We start from the raw sequence: 15,924 nt of genomic DNA, 5'->3' as shown, positions 1-15,924 counted from the left end.
ACAGCTTATGTAAATGGATAAGCTGCCATTTCCACCACGAGCCCCTTTATCAACAGTGTCTCACCACGCCGACGCCAGACACAGGCAAGCTGTGCCTCTGTGTGTGTGTGTGTGTGTGTGTGTGTCGGGTGTGGGCCAATATCTGCCTAGTAACTACAGACAGGCTGTTCCAGATTCACAGAAGTAATCCTCACACCCACTCATCTACACACACACACACACACACACACACACACACACACACACACACAAACACAAACACACACACAGACACAGACTGAAACGCAACAAAATTGTATACATCTGTTGTCATGGTAATGTTGTCACTCTCAGCTGCTCACGTGTGCATGTCATGGTTTTCGAGAAGAATTATTAGTCCTAACCACCCACACACACATGCACGCACACACACTCAGTAGTACCAAAACCTACAAACACACACACACACACACACACACACACACACATACACGAGAAGAAGCTATGACAGCGAGGGGGATGGGTAATGATACTCGACACCTCCCACTCTCTCCTCAGCTGCCCCCTCCTCTTGTTGGAACTCATGAACCTTCACATACTAAACCAACATACATTTCACGTACACATGGTCCTTCTTCTCTGCTTCTCCGTACAGGGCACATTAACACAGCACTCACACACAAAGACCTCAGTGTAAAACAGAGCAGTTTTCCCCTTGCCCTCCCCCTACCTCCCTGTGCTTTCTTTACTCATGTAAAAAATGCCTGTACAATCAGGGGACCGGACGACTGTGTCTGATACATGGAGGAAGATTTGCATAGAAATGCCACATGATGAGTTTTCACAAGCAATAAAACTGTAATTCAGTAGTTGTCGGTATTTCACCCCTTCATCACTTGATTACTGTTTTCTGAGGACCCTACCTTAACACATTGGTTTTAAATTGTATGCAAATGATCTGTCATCAAAGCAAGTCTTCATGAAAAGACAAGAAATAGAGTCATCATTAACACCGTGTGATATTGAATAAATTAAAGTGGGACTGTGCTGCTCAAGCCCTTGTGATGATGATGACTCAGCTTGTTTTTCTTTTATTCACTCCAAATAATAACAAAGAACTACTGTAAGGCTTTCAAATGGCTCAGATAACTACTGGTCCCTCTACAGTCGCAGTGACTCAGATAATCCCCAACTCGCTTTTAGTTTTCAGAGATTATAGAGACAGTTTGCGAAATCCTTCTTATTAATGGCCACTGTGCGTGAAGTGAGGAAAGCAGTCAGTATCCTGTTGCTGTGGAGTTTTTCTTGTGGTTGGTTTGTGAAACAGTCAGCTAGCGGCAGAAGTGATACAGCGGATTGTGAGCTGTAGTTTCTCCAGTAAACACACCAACCGCTATCGCGCTACCTATTGAAAGAGAGACCCTGAGAGGAGCAGCAGAAGAGAGAGGACCGAAGACGTTGGTGTGTTTACCCATGAAACTACAGCTCATAAACCGCCATATCAGAACCGCAAGAAAAACAGAGCTGTGTGAGTTACCAGTTTGAGTCAAGTGTAGAAGAACACAACCAACGAAGCCAGCCAATCACACGCAAATTACGAAAAGAAGTCTGGTTAGATCCATAATAACACTGTTAATGTTGGGGGGGGGGAATTACAATCATATATATCGAAAAGCATTTATTCGAACCATTGGTTGCATGGTACTCACTAGCTTGCTGTTTGCAAATCGCTTTATCAGCTAACGTTATCCAGAGCCATTCAGCGTAGCTAAGTAACAGTTAGCATTAAGCAAGCTAATTTACCACTAGGAGTCTCCACATTAGGATTAGGTGACGTTATGCACTCAAGACAGTCATTTGCTACATTAGCTAGCTAGCAATTTGTCCAACTGAGCAATCAAGAGAGTTAGCTAATATTAGCCAGCTAAAACCACAATATTACAATATATTTCCAGGGCTCAACAGTGCGAGTATTTCATAGGCACTAGTCCCTAAAAACAGTGCCGTGGATAGAGTGTGCGGTTTAGCAAGCTTAATAACTCAAATCTTGTTGTGTCTGAAAGGCCCTTAAGTTGTTGTTAAGCAGTAAATGTACAGTTTAGGTTACAGTTTGTCAGTTAATACATCCTGGAGCTTCTTAAGGCAAAGAAAAGTCTCATCTGTTGTTCCCAAGCTGCTGGAAATGTGAATGGCGTTAGCAGCCTGGAGCAAGAATCAGCTTTGGCTCAGGAGGAAAACAAACATCCCCCCCCACCCGTGCTTCCCAACGACGGTTTGGAAGGAACACGTGCAGACATTGCAAAAGATAGAGCCCATTATTTTTTATTTCGTGATGAGTATCTGATTGGATCTTTCCTTTTCAAGGTTATTTCTTTCTGGATCTATCATCAGTTAATCTCTGTAGGTGGAACTTTATCTCTGACTGATCCGAATTATATAGCTGCACGTCAGAGCTTGTGTGTGTACAGCAGCATGTCTATGGAGGCCTATGCCTCAACTGCTTTTCACATCATAATTGCCCCTACATGTGCTCTTATTATTTTTTTTCATTTAGGAGCATATGTAGGCCTACTCCTTGTATATAAAGTAAGCATAGCACGCTGTATTTCACATGCTTTGAAGTAATGTTAGCTTTGACTTTGGATGTTGTGTTGTGGTGGGTGCCCATCATTTTGTTGATGTTAGCAGACTCCAATTCTAAGCTAATTATAGCGAGAGTTGCACAGTGTGTGCAATGTTTAACTGTTTGTGAGAAGACAGATCAAACTTTTCTATAATTGTGAGACTTTTTGTCTTACTTGAATGTGTTATTAATGTGGGCACATTGACACATCTTTCTCAAAAATAAATAATCAATATATAAGTAAAAAATTGTGGCACCCAATGAATACAGCAAAGACGGACAGAGCCTTCTGTCCATACTCTGCGTTTATTTCGTCCATATGTCTGCACGTTTTCTGAAAGCTTACTGATACTGACCAATGGAGCATTACCTCCAGTAGTCGTGGGGGCCAGTGTAGCAGTGTAGCAAATAATTCATGTGAGACACGACCGCAGGACAAGAGGAAGATGTTTTAAAAGTTGGTGAGATGTTTTAAACATCTGTACTGTATGATTTTACTTTGCTCGGGCACAGGGACAAACAGTCACAAAACAGCTGGGAGGAGATTGGACTAAATTAAATATGAGTTTGACGGTGGTGAGGTGAAAACTGAGGTGTTTGTGAAACTGATTTGACTCTGAGCGACACGCTCTAGTGGCTGTATTTCTTAACATCCTTGTCAACATGAAGGACGTGTGGAAGTATGTGGGCAGTGACTGTGTCGCATGAAAAGGACATATCTATTTTCAGACGTACATGTAAAGGGAGCAATATTAACTTTTAGTCAATAGATACAAAAAGTATATGTGAATGATTTATTGAAAGACACAATCTTACACTTATTGATAAGTAAGTTTCAGTCAGCCCATCTTGGATAAATGAATTCCTTTTTTGAAGAAAAAAAAACCCTCCATGTTTCAGGTTGTTAAAAAAACATCAATAAGATATCCTCTGTTCATTTGTACATGTGTTTTGTTACGACAACATGAGGCAAGATAATGATGACACCAATGTTGTCTATGTAAGCAAATATCTGTGTTTGTGTGTATATAAATATTCCCCCTAAGAAATCTAGGGGAAGATCAGCAGTCACTCCTACTTTTACTTTCACTTGACTAAACCGTCTCCCAGTTTCCACAGAGTTCTGGTTTGATCTGGAGCAAACAGACTGATCTCTCCAATGGCTTCCAGACTGTACTAGCCGTCTAAGTTTCCACGAAACCACTTACTGATATATGACAGCATGTTCCCTCACACACACACAAACACCACGCGGGCCCTACCCCACAAGTGTTTGTTTTCAGCCCAACGTGGCCTGCAGCGCCTTGGGATGTGTGTGACGTTATACTGACAAGGTGGGGGAATATGTTTGGACTTGTTAGACCTGCAGGGTAAACTATACAGCATACAGGTGAGGAGAAGACACACTGGGAGTGAGAAGAAAGAACGTGTTTTCATATTTCACAAAAACACGAGCTATAGATATACATCTAGTGGCTGTTGGCGTTAAAAACAGAATGCCTAAGTAAAACCTGATAGAACAAAAGAGCCCACATGAGGGGTTGATATTGGAAGTTCAGTGACTGTTCAGGCAGATCATGTTACTGTTGTTTATCATCAGTATCATGATCTGGCTTTCTTTAAAAATAGATTTACCACAACAGCTGTAGCCAATGTTTTACTGAGCCCAAGTCCCATTTTATTTATATTTGTGACTACAAATAAAGATTTTCTTTCCCACCATATATTCTTTAACTAATTAACAATTTATTGATACTATATCGATGTCTGTCAGCGAAATGTGAAATCCATTTATTTTAGCATGTGTTTTTGGCCTAAAACACCTTACTAACACTAACACACTCAATCTTTAGAGTTCAACACGTGTACTTTGTGTGTAACTGTAAACTCTTTCCTCCAAACTTTCTGAAACAATAGTGAGAACATGACCCAAAGGTCCTCGGTGGTGGCTACAACCCTGTTTACCACACTAAATGAATTTCACAACCATTTTCTAACAGATGTACTGTAGCCTACATCCTGAAAACATCTCTTGGTGCTGTTCAGCTCCTATCTTTTGTAACCTCCCACAAGACATGTTTACACTCTAAACTTAACACTGTGTGCGTATCTATGTATGTGTGTACTTGTACTTGCTACATAACAAGGACCGTGATAAGCTTTTGAACAACAGTGAGGACATTTTTGGCATTTTGGCTGGGTCTCACATCTGCAAAAGGTTGTTTGGTGGTCAAGACTTGGTTTTAGAGTTAATGTTAGTACAAGGTTCAGGTATGGTTTAGTGTTGGGGTTAGGCATTTAGTTGTGATGGTTATGGTTAGGGTAAGGGGTTAGGGAATGTTATAGACTTTCGGATTGATGATATTTTATCCTGCTTTTGTTTTAGGATTGGGTTTACAGTTACGTTTGGTTTAGTTTAGGATCTCGGTTTGGGTTGGGCATGTAGTTGTTGAATTACAATTAGAGACAAGGGGCTAAGTAATGGATTATGTAAATGAGGGTCCTCACTTGGGGTGGGCCAGTTTACCTTAAGTATCGATGAATTCAAAGCCTGTTTTTAGTATCAATACGGACATCAGTAGGAGTGATAGCAAAAGATTAATTGGTCTTTTATAAACTTACATTGAAGACTGATGAATTCACACTATAAACATGTGAGATTACTTGATTAAAAAAAAGGTTATATATGTAAATTTTGAGAGTGGTCTTGTGTTTTAACATGCATTTTAAGAAAATAGTAAATGACAATGTATTCAGATGCAGCCTACTAATGATGAGACCCCAATTGATACTCGATCTTTTTTGGTCCAATGCTGAGATCGATATCAGGAAGTAAAAATTCTGATATCAATATATAAGCTGATACACACAAATCTTTTGCGATGAACCCTAAAATGTGGTTAACAATCACTTAAACAGTAAACTTAAATGTAAATTTAACCACATTTTTAAGAGCTTATGATGCAGAAAAAGGTTCTTAGGGTAATTTATAATTAGTAAATTCCCAGTGAAGTTTACTGCTTCAGTGCACCGATGTTATTTGAGATGGGAATGGTTTTGTTAAATTTGTCAAATGCACTGCCTCCATTACAAATCCTTGTTACAAGTGTTTGGTAAGCACATTTGAAGGATTATTCCAAAAAATGTGTGTTTGTCAGCCATTACACCGATATCAGCCCAAAAAATCATGTATTGCCTGGGCTCTTTTCTTAATATCATCACATATCGAACAACATATACACTAATATCAGCTGATGAATTCAGCCAGATGATATATCTACTAATGATTCATTCACCTCATAAATCTTGGCACATGGCTCTCCCCCATATGATAGTACATAAACCATTTTTAATTTTAAAAAAGTATTGACATTGTTATGATCTGTTATCCTAGCCATGGTATTGCTTGGTATCCATTTGAAATCAAATATCACCCATCCCTCCTGCTTGTTGTTACGTCCAAGAAAACATGTTTACACTCTCAGTATCATCAACACAAGTGTGTGTGTGTGTGTGTGTGTGTGTGTGTGTGTGTGTGTGTGTGTGTGTGTGCCCAACCATAATAAACAGGCTTGTATATCTTTCAACTTATAAATCACACTTATTTTGTTGCTCTGACAGATATAATCATGCTAGAGGGCAGGAGAGGGGAGCCTGTTTTACCAACAAACTAGTCCCCTCTCAGATATGGAATCTTTAACAAAGATGAGGCATCCCCAGGATGATTACCCTCTTGATCATAAATGTGTTCATCTTTTTTTTTTTTCCAATTTAGTCATGTCAGCACCATTATTCACTTATCCATTCATTTAGTTGGATTACTCAATAAAAAGATTCGTGGTCTTGTAGGAGGATGACGAATAGATGTGTAATAAGCGACACCGACTACGCGCATGCGCCAAACCGACCACCCCCCCGCCCCCCGCCGTCTCGCTGAACTGTACATAGCGCTCGGGGGCTCCGCGGGCAGCCAATGGCAACACGTTGTTTTACCCGTGACATCATCCGCCACTCCTCTTACTAAAGAAGGAAACAAACATCCATCCAGAAGGGACTAGAGACGGAGAGAGAAAGAAAGAGAGGTAGGAGGGCGAGGACGGGAGAATTTAACCCACCTAAACCTGCCTGACACGAAGGACAACGCCACGAAAACACGGCTCGATAGAGAAAAAGGGACGCGACCAGGACGTGAGACCCTCGACCTTTTTTCTTCTGCCAGGACAAAACGGCCACTTTTCCTGTCGTCTCGCGAGAAACTTCATCGATTTTCAGCAGGTGATGATCTTGGATTATTTTTCGTTTTCTTAACAAGGATGAATTTTGAAGGGAGCTCAGCCGATGGAGGTAAATAACGAAAAATAATGAGGGGTGTTTAACTGTGCTGATGGTCGGTCATGGCGACCTTTAACGGTGGATTGAAAGGTCAGGTGGTGTGTGCGTGATGGTATTGTGTGGTAAACAAGCCTTTCTCGTTATTTTGCTCGTTGAAGTTGTCACCAGCGACACTAACAGCTCCACCACCATCTCCCCCCTCCATGACTGGGAATATCACAAGCTCTCAAACGTGACTCCGTCTGGTTCAGGAGAAAAACAGGGGAGGGAGCTAGCTTGTGCTGGTTGCTGTCTCTGTTTTTCTATTTGCTCCGAGCTGGGGGATGGGGAACCAAAGCCAGCTAATTCCTGTCTAGAAATAGAAAATTCATAAGCCGAATAGTCAAGTAGAGCGAGATAGTTCCTCTAAAATTACTACAGAGCTTTTGGTTAAATATTAAATGAACTGCCAGGGCAGCTTTGCCTTGTGTTTGCAGTAGTTTCAGCTCTGGGAGAAAACAAGATTGGGTCGGTGTTTAGAGCTATGTGGCAAGTCGTTTTAAGTACTTAAGAGTGATTATATAATGGAGGTTGTTCACATTGCTTCGTTGTAAACACGTAGAAAATGGTTATTAGGAGAAATGCTGCGAGGGAGGGCAGCTACAAAACGATGTCTAAACAGGAAGCAGGGAGATTGTAGACAAAGGAAGAAAGAAGAAACAAAGGGAGTAGAGACCACACTGTCTAGACTGTGGGTTATTTCAGAAAACATCAGTGCTGATGCCTTCCTGTTGGCCTCTGATGATTATTTGCCTCATTGTGCCCGTTCAAAGACATTAATTTAGTGCTTGTAACAAAACAACAGAGGGCTTTTTCTGTTCTGTCCTTCAGTGTGACTCAGTAGTTTTCAGCCACAGCAGGGCCTGAAATATGAGCTAAGCCTGCGACTGATAGAGAGACAAAGTCTTCCTCTTTTGTTTGCTGCAGATTTTCACACTTGTGTTCTTCAAACTGGGTTCAGATGTCGAAACCAAACTGCACGGTTTTCAGTCAGACCAGTGTTCACATTTTATTGCTGTGAGTGTTTTTGTGAAAGGAAGTTGGTGAATGAATATGACTGATAATCTGCTCAGTGCTGGAAACCCCCTGACTTGCCCTGTCGGATGTATGGTATTTTAAAACAATCTGAACAAACAAGGCAGGGTAAGGCAGGCATTATTTAATCAGTTGATGATGAACACCAACATTAACAACAAGCATTTCAGGAATAGCCTGTATGTTTGTCTCCCTGAATGACCTCCTTTTGATCATAAAACATTCACAACTTCTCGAGTATGACGTGTATTCATGTCAGGTGGAAAGCAGATTTAAACAAGGGTAACAGGAAGGATTTTACCTTCTATGCCATCCCTGTTTGTGATAGTTCTTGGTAAAGGTTAGGTTAACATGCCTGCTGTTTATCTGACAGCTGGGCCCAAATGTGACAGCTGAGCCACACCATCCATTGTTCCTTTGTGTCAGAAAGTCACAAGTCATGGTTAAGCTTTTAGCTGCTACTGGTCTTATCATGCTCTTTGTTGTATCTTGTGGTGTAGTCTCAGTTTAAATAGATATCCTTCCCCTTGAGGAACTGTTTTTTCTTAAAGACCTTGCCCAAGATTAGAGGAGCTAGATTTAAAACCCAAATCCTTCAGTCTAAATGCAGCTGTCCACATAATAAACGTGTGTTTTGGGGTTTAAAGGGAAAGAAACTGTTGATCACGTGTAAAGAAAAATTCCTTTCGAGCCACTCGGGAGTTACCAACCACTAGCTCAGTCCTCCTGTCTGGTATTTTTCAGCAGTCAGCAGTTGAACACGTGACGCGTGAAGGGAGAGAAGGTCTTTGTGGGGCTTTTCCAAGGAAACCCTTTGTTGACACGGCAGTGATAACATGCAGGGGTAGAGAAAGGGGTGAGGAAGAGGGAGGGAGGGGGTAGCTCAAAATTTAATAGCACTCGTTAGTCTGTTTGTGAGGTCAGGCCACCTCGTCTGAACTGACAGGACGTTCTGAGACAACTGCCAGCCTCTCCTGGAACATTAAGCTCGCCTGTTTGTGTCCGTGACCGGAATATATACGAGCTTCACACCAACGCAGGCAGAGCAGCTGCCATGTTACAGCACAAAAGGGCCAAAGGTTGTTTACAAGGGAAATATGCCACTGTTGCTATGTACACTGGTAGTTTCTGAGGAGGGGAATCTGGTATCAGTTGATCTGATGATTTGTAAACCGGTCAGGGCAGGACTGGGAGACGGGATGCCTCTAACCCAACTAATCTAGGCCTTCCTGTCTCTGTTTGTTCATTCATCAAGGTGTTTTTGATCTGTTGCCTCACAGGCAGTAGCTCCCATTGCACATACTCCTGCTGTATTGCATCGCCATCCGACCACGTCACAGGACGGCACGTTCTGCCAAGTTACGCACATACACGCTTGTTTATGGGCGTATGAGTGGAGAGAAATGACTCGGGAAGTTTTGAAATGCCTTATGTGGCAAGAGCCACGGGGAGGGAGGAGACTACTTCCTGAAACTGTCGACCTACTTTTATTTCATTTTAATTATCTATAATGTCTTTTGGTAAAAACAGAACATTATTTTACCGTTGGTGTTTTTGTTCCCTTTGTGGTTGAGATACTGCCAGTGAGTCAGAACTTTAATTTGTGGAAGTGAACAGACTGATGATGAGGGAGTGTTAGAAACTGTGAAAAGTTATTAGTCGTCATGATAATTATGACACACAATGATGACGCATTAGTTGTCATAAGATTTTTCTCTGTAACACATGTTAGTGGAGGTTTTTCCTCTGTCAGCAAATGAGTGATTATGGGTCAAATGTTAGGAAAAAACCATAACTGTTCTCAGAGCTGTGGAAAGGGGTTTTTGGGGGAGGAAAAGGGGGACACAACAGTGAATTGTGAACAAAGCTGTGGGAAGAACAGAGTCCAGCTTCTGCCAAGGTGCTGAACAGAACACAGTGAGTGTTGTTTGTTCCGGGACTTCCTGCGGAGAAACGGTCATCACTCTTTTCAGGCTAAAGGGCGAGTCTCAAAACACACAGGCATGTTGTTCTCTAATTTTCATAATGACTCCTGTTATCTCTCAGCCTAACGAGTTTCTTAGGAACCAGATTGACAGGGAAATGTGTTCGGTGATGGAAACATTTGGAGCTCTTTGTTGTATTTCATGATGTGTGCGTCTGTCAGTCTAATAAGCATTTTGTCTCTCTCATTCTATTAGCAATGGCCCAAGAGACGAACCAGAGCCCGGTGCCCATGCTTTGTGCCACAGGCTGCGGTTTCTATGGCAACCCGAGAACCAATGGCATGTGCTCCGTGTGCTATAAGGAACACCTGACACGGCAGCAGAGCAGCGACCGAATGAGCCCCCTCAGCCCTATGGGTAAGTCAGTTCACTAATACACAAAAAAGATTTTTAGAGTCTAGACAGTGTGGACAGAGATTCTGTCTGTTTCTCAGAAAAAAGGTTAAAAAGTGGTTTTCAGGAGCCCTGAGTTCATGATGGAAACAAATAACATACTTCAACCTATATATTTACAGCTAGGGATAAGGAGGGACTCCAGGAAGTGTAGACATTGTTTTGAAATACAACCAGTTCGAGGCCAGTCGGTGTATTTTCCCAGCTCTCCTCCCCCTCTGTTTTTCCTCTCTGTGTAATGAAAGACAGCTGTTTTCTTCATTACAGTGTTCAGGGTTACATGGGTGTTCACTCCTTTAGAAGTTTCTAAGGTCAAACATTGAAGTTTCTCTTACAATGTGACACTGGCTGCCTGTTTAAACCCGTTTCAAACAAGACGTTACAAAAGAGGAGGAAGGTTATCTTGAATACAGCTTTGAGAAGAGAAAAGGCCTGATCCTTTTTTAGGTTTAAAATTGTTTATAAGTTATATTTTATTTTATTTGTTTATGGTTTATTTGATAGGGACAGATACAGTATACATGATAAACTGAAACAAGCATGGCTGGGGGTTTTTTAGCAGATGCTAATTTGCAACACCCATTCCAAGAAGGACTTTTATGAGAACAATGACACAAAACAGCAGTAAAAGGGGTACAAGAACTAGACATTTGCATTACGATTTTCGTACACTGGTCTCAGAAATATTTGTTAGTATAGAGAGTATTTGTCTTTGAATTTTATATATGTTTGTTTTCTGTTTGAGTTTTGTCTAATGGAGTTAACCCTCTTCTCATCCAGGCTCAGCTGCTAGTCCTACCTCAGAAGCCTCGGCCATCCAGAGACTAGAAGCCAGTCTAGCCAAGGTTGATGCCTCCCCTGCCTCTTCACCAGACATGTCTAGGTCAGTATCTGCTGTGTTTCATTTTTCAAGGTAGTAGGTTGGCCTTCTTCAAATCGGAGAATGTGTGATCTTTTGGCTAAATGTTTCCTGTTTTATTTAACCTTCAGAACTATTCAAGGATCCCTCCCTGTGACTCAACAAATGACAGAGATGAGCATCTCGAGAGAGGACAAGCCAGAACCCCTAGAGCCTGGTAAGACACACAGACTCACACAAACACACTTGTGGTAACAGACAGGCTAGCAGACATAAACAAGCGGACATTTACCACACACAGGTGACCGCTCACATGCAGACTTCTTAAGGCAAACATCGCCTTGTAGGACCCACAGTTTATTTTTGATGCTTCACAGAATAACTTAAACCCAACTGTTGGTTTTACTTACAGCCCTCCAAGAAAGAGAGGAGGCCTAAAAATAAACCTGTTTAAAAATACCTCCACACCAGAGGGCATACGCAGATTTGATGCTGCGTGCCAGAGGCTTTCTCAGGGCAGTGCACACTTTCTGCCAAGAACAAGAGGTGGCAATTTAGAGATAAGGAACATGCTAATTACTATCATTTGGGACAAAAGCACACAATTTCAGCAGCCAGTGTGTTTGCATGTCTTCTAGAACTCTAAACAAAACTCATTAAGCGGCTTCTCTTGCAAATTGAAGATATCAGATAATGGCTAATTAAACGTACCATGACTAATTTTTTTTTTTTCCCCTGTTGTCTTTCTTCAGTTGTAAACCAGCCTGCTGCTTCTAGTCCTACTCCTGTAGCTTCTTCTAGCGGTGACGATAGCAAGGGCGACACCCCCAAACCCAAGAAGAACAGGTGCTTCATGTGCCGCAAAAGGGTTGGCCTTACAGGTGAGCAGGGGGGCATGAAGGGGCTTCTGATGCAACACATATTAGAGCTGCAAGATTGATAAGTTGTTAGCTGTCAAATTAATGAACTGTTTTGATAATCGATTAATCAGTTTCAGTTATTTTTTAAAGAACGAAAAAATCCAAATTCTCTTAATCCAGCCTCCTTAATGTGAATCATTTTTGGTTCTTTACTCCTCTATGACAGTTCACTGAATATCTTTGAGGTGTGGAAACACTGATCGACATATTGCACCATTTTCTGACTTTTTAAACGCAACAAGAATCAATTAATAAAAATAAAGGATTTCTTTTTTTCTTACTACATTTGCTGTTCTAATTTTGACCCCTTGTGCTTCCAGGGTTTGACTGTCGCTGTGGAAACCTGTTCTGTGGCATCCACCGGTACTCTGACAAGCACAACTGTCCCTATGATTACAAGGCTGAGGCTGCCGCCAAGATCCGTAAAGAAAACCCTGTGGTGGTGGCTGACAAGATCCAGAGAATATAGATGTGACAAAACAGCAGCAGCAGAGTCGGCAGCAATGACAACACCTTTGACAAAGACTGGAGTATGAGTGTGAACCTTTTGAAATGAGCACTGGCTTGAGTGGCTAAGTGACGATTGAAAGGACTTGATTTACAAAATTACCACCTCAAGAAAAATGACGGGGGAAAAAAGAAGAAAAAAAGAAAAGATCCTGTCTGAGGGAGATGCATGAATGATCACTTTCCTCCTTTTTTGATTAATTCATTAGTTTGTTTTATCCAATTTTCTGTGGTGTGACTTTGCCGCTGTTAAGTCCTATTTTTTTTTAAGAATATGTATTGTCTTACTCAGAGCAGCCCAGGCTAACTGTCCAGGATATGCTGTGCTCCTCTCACCCAAACCAGGCGCCATTTTGTGCCAAACCGTAGACAACCATTTTAATCAGACCCTGTCATGTGTCAGACACAGGCAGGTCTTTTAAAACATTCATACTACACAGTGTAGCAGTCCACACGAGATGTGTCCCTGAACTTCTTGCTCTGTGCTCCGTCGGTACTGGAGTCAGTCAGCGTTTGGAGAACTGTACAACTGTCCCCCACCATGCACAAGGGGCTTTGTTACCATGTCTCTGTCTTTCCTAGCTTTACCTACCTCACAGCTGCTGTGTTAAGCTTTGTTGTCTTCCCTTTTACTTTGTTTTCATCAGCTTTGACCCCAGCAGAACAATGGATCATCTATGATAGTCAGCCTCAGTGATCAGCACATCTGTGTTGACTTTGATTGTGATAAGGCTGTTCCGTTATGACTGGAGGTATCATGCTAGACAGGGACAAACAAATTCATCCACGTTTCACTGAATTTAAACACTTTCAATGGACATAATGAGTAAAGGAGTTCCCCAACTGGTCTGCGCTCATGATGTGATCACAGTCGCCTGGTGTAGGGCCGTGTGTACCGATGTGTGGCCTGAGAGGAAGGATGGCACCCTTCCCTGGCAGGCCTGGTAGGTGAATTTAAGCAACAATATTGTAGGGGCATGAATGAACGAATGGGATAAATGCATGAGTAACTCTTCATCTGCATTAGTGTTTGGCATCACTCAACTTAGGGTTTCAGACATTTTATTTGCTGAGAGACAGTTATCTGTTATATTTTATTAGCTTTTTTCCTCTTCCATTGATATTGTACTGATGTTAGCGCATGTATTCAGTGCATTTGTGGAACTAGGGTATGTGAACCATGACTTTTTTTTTTCTTTTTTTTTAAAATGCGCTAACAGAACGTTCATGTGAGCACAGTGAGTGTGTGTGTGTGTGTGTGTGTGTGTGTGTGTGTGTATGTGTGTGTACCATATTTGTCTGTGGAGCTACCCGGTTTATCAGCACATGTTTACAGAACTACAGGAGCATGCCAGAGCTAGATTTATGAAAAATAATAGATACCAAGATTAGATGTAACTTCTCATCTGTCTAACAGCTATCGGTCTGTCTGCTTTAGAGCACCATAGAGAAGTGTGTTAGTGTGTGTGTTTGTGCGCGTGCATGTGCACATACCTGTGCAGAAGTGTGTTTTGATGGCTGCCTGACACATTGAATTCATGTATGTTTGTGACTTGTGTTAACCCCGCCTCCTCCCCTTCTTTTTTTTTCTTCCCTGTAAGGATGTTTTTCATTTAAAAGACAACTGTATGTATCCGTTTGAGTTTTTCCTTTCTGATTCTTAGTTATATGCAAATTTGTACAAAAAAAAGAAAAAACAACAAACTGTGTTGATATTTATGTATTACATATAATCTTGCTATCCAGCATTACGACAGAATAGTATCATGTAAATAAAACTGTACAGAGAGACATTACCAAGCTTTGTTGTGTGTTGAATTTCATAGCTCTCTATTTGCTCAATTCTCAACGCTGTTGGGGGTTTTAGTGGCATGTGTCTGGCTATTTCAACAGTTTGTCTTCACCAGTATTGAACAGATTATAGCCTTTCTTGTGGAGATAAACCTGTCAGGCCAGGATGAGGCAACTTCAAACTTCCCCTCCAGTTAGAATATGTTTTTCTTCTTGATCTGACAGCTGAATGTTTGAGTTTCACTGTGCAGAATGACTGACTGATTTATGTGCAGAGCTTGACACTAGAAGGCTAAAAATGCAAATTTCAAGTGAGGGCTCAGGTGAGCATACACGTGTCATTTGTTACATCACAAATAGTTTGGAAGCCACAAGTGTGATGTGGACATTTGAAGTCTAAGAATGGGCTTTACAGTGTGGTATGAGACATACCAACTCCAGCAGTTAAACTTGTGAAAGGAATATTTGCATATTGATATATTGAGGAATTTTTAGGGCAGGGGAAGGGAAAAAGTGCAATTTTAAGGATTTGAATGTGTTGATTGTGTATTGAAGAAGCAGTACTCAGGGGGCTGCAGCACCACCTAAAACAAGGCATTGTAAAACCGTCAATTGATTGTTGATATTATACAAAAACTTTCTTTGATCATGAAGCCTAATATTACTTGAAAACTTTCTTGTTTTATCAGTCAAGTGTATGAACTACGTGCAGACGACCAGTGACAAACCGGCAGATCTGCTTTATGTGCTCCTTTATGAAACGTCTGTCAATCAGACACAATGTTTGTTACACAAGGACAGAAATAACTTCATGTATAACATATGCCAAATTTACAAGAGGGCCCAAATAATTAAGATCTAATTAATTTATCAAATTTAAAATTCTCCTAACTCAACAACTAGCAAAATTGAGAGATTTTATAAGGGAGTCTGGGGAACTTCTCCCTCTTCATCTCCTTGCTGTTGACTGTGTAGGTGCTGTGGTTGCTTTGACCTATAGTATGTTGGTGCTCAAGTTTGCGCTCTGCTGCAATGCAAAAAGTTTTCATATTGTTGTACATTTTTGTTAATAACTATGAGGTATAAGTTATCCTGACCATTCAAATGAATATAAAAAAAACTTGAATGTATGTCGTACACCATTTACGACAGTCATATCGACTGACCTCTCAGCACCCCAGCTGTCACTGACTTCCGGTGTCCTTGTCCCCATCACTTTTTAAAAGCATTAATAGTTAATATGTGCCAAAAATTAGCTTGCACCAAGAAAGGTTAACTAGTTAATTTTCATGCACTATTATTTTTCCTGCTGTAATTATCTTCTCTGACCTCATACAATCTCCTCATTACATTGCCTAAAACTGCATGTGTTGAAAGCCATTTAAAGGTCCAATTTCTCAATTGATTTCTGAGTCTCATAACCAACTTGTCAAATACTGACGCTTTGGGTTGGTAGGTCGG

At 41.2% G+C, this 15,924-nt stretch overlaps 1 protein-coding gene across 2 annotated transcripts; it reads left to right on the top strand.

Moving 5' to 3' along the window:
- Positions 1 to 6,615: 6,615 nt before the first annotated feature.
- On the top strand, positions 6,616 to 14,468 carry zfand5a (zinc finger, AN1-type domain 5a). 2 transcript variants are annotated; one of them, XM_084360196.1, is made up of 6 exons: positions 6,616 to 6,877; positions 10,189 to 10,350; positions 11,167 to 11,269; positions 11,377 to 11,462; positions 11,998 to 12,126; positions 12,486 to 14,468. In XM_084360196.1, exons 2-6 carry the CDS (start codon positions 10,191 to 10,193, stop codon positions 12,632 to 12,634), a joined length of 627 nt encoding a protein of 208 aa, XP_084216322.1. In that variant the 5' UTR covers positions 6,616 to 6,877; positions 10,189 to 10,190; the 3' UTR covers positions 12,635 to 14,468. The 2 variants fall into 2 exon arrangements, with proteins under 2 accessions (XP_084216322.1, XP_084216321.1); XM_084360195.1 differs by having other exon boundaries at positions 6,616 to 6,946.
- The last annotated feature ends 1,456 nt before the right edge of the window (positions 14,469 to 15,924 follow it).

The sequence above is a fragment of the Pagrus pagrus genome (genome assembly GCF_965226575.1).
Source record: "Pagrus pagrus genome assembly, chromosome: 8".
Taxonomy (NCBI): domain Eukaryota; kingdom Metazoa; phylum Chordata; class Actinopteri; order Spariformes; family Sparidae; genus Pagrus; species Pagrus pagrus.
Note: the sequence above shows the minus strand (reverse complement) of the source record. Positions and strands in the feature narration are given on the sequence as shown.

Bases quoted from the DNA above. Each gene is read 5' to 3' on its own strand.
- zfand5a (XM_084360195.1), top strand. From the start codon at position 6,916: ATGAATTTTGAAGGGAGCTCAGCCGATGGAG. The intron at 11,270-11,376 runs GTCAGTATCTGC...TTTAACCTTCAG, and splicing joins TCTTCACCAGACATGTCTAG to AACTATTCAAGGATCCCTCC. The intron at 11,463-11,997 runs GTAAGACACACA...GTCTTTCTTCAG, and splicing joins GCCAGAACCCCTAGAGCCTG to TTGTAAACCAGCCTGCTGCT.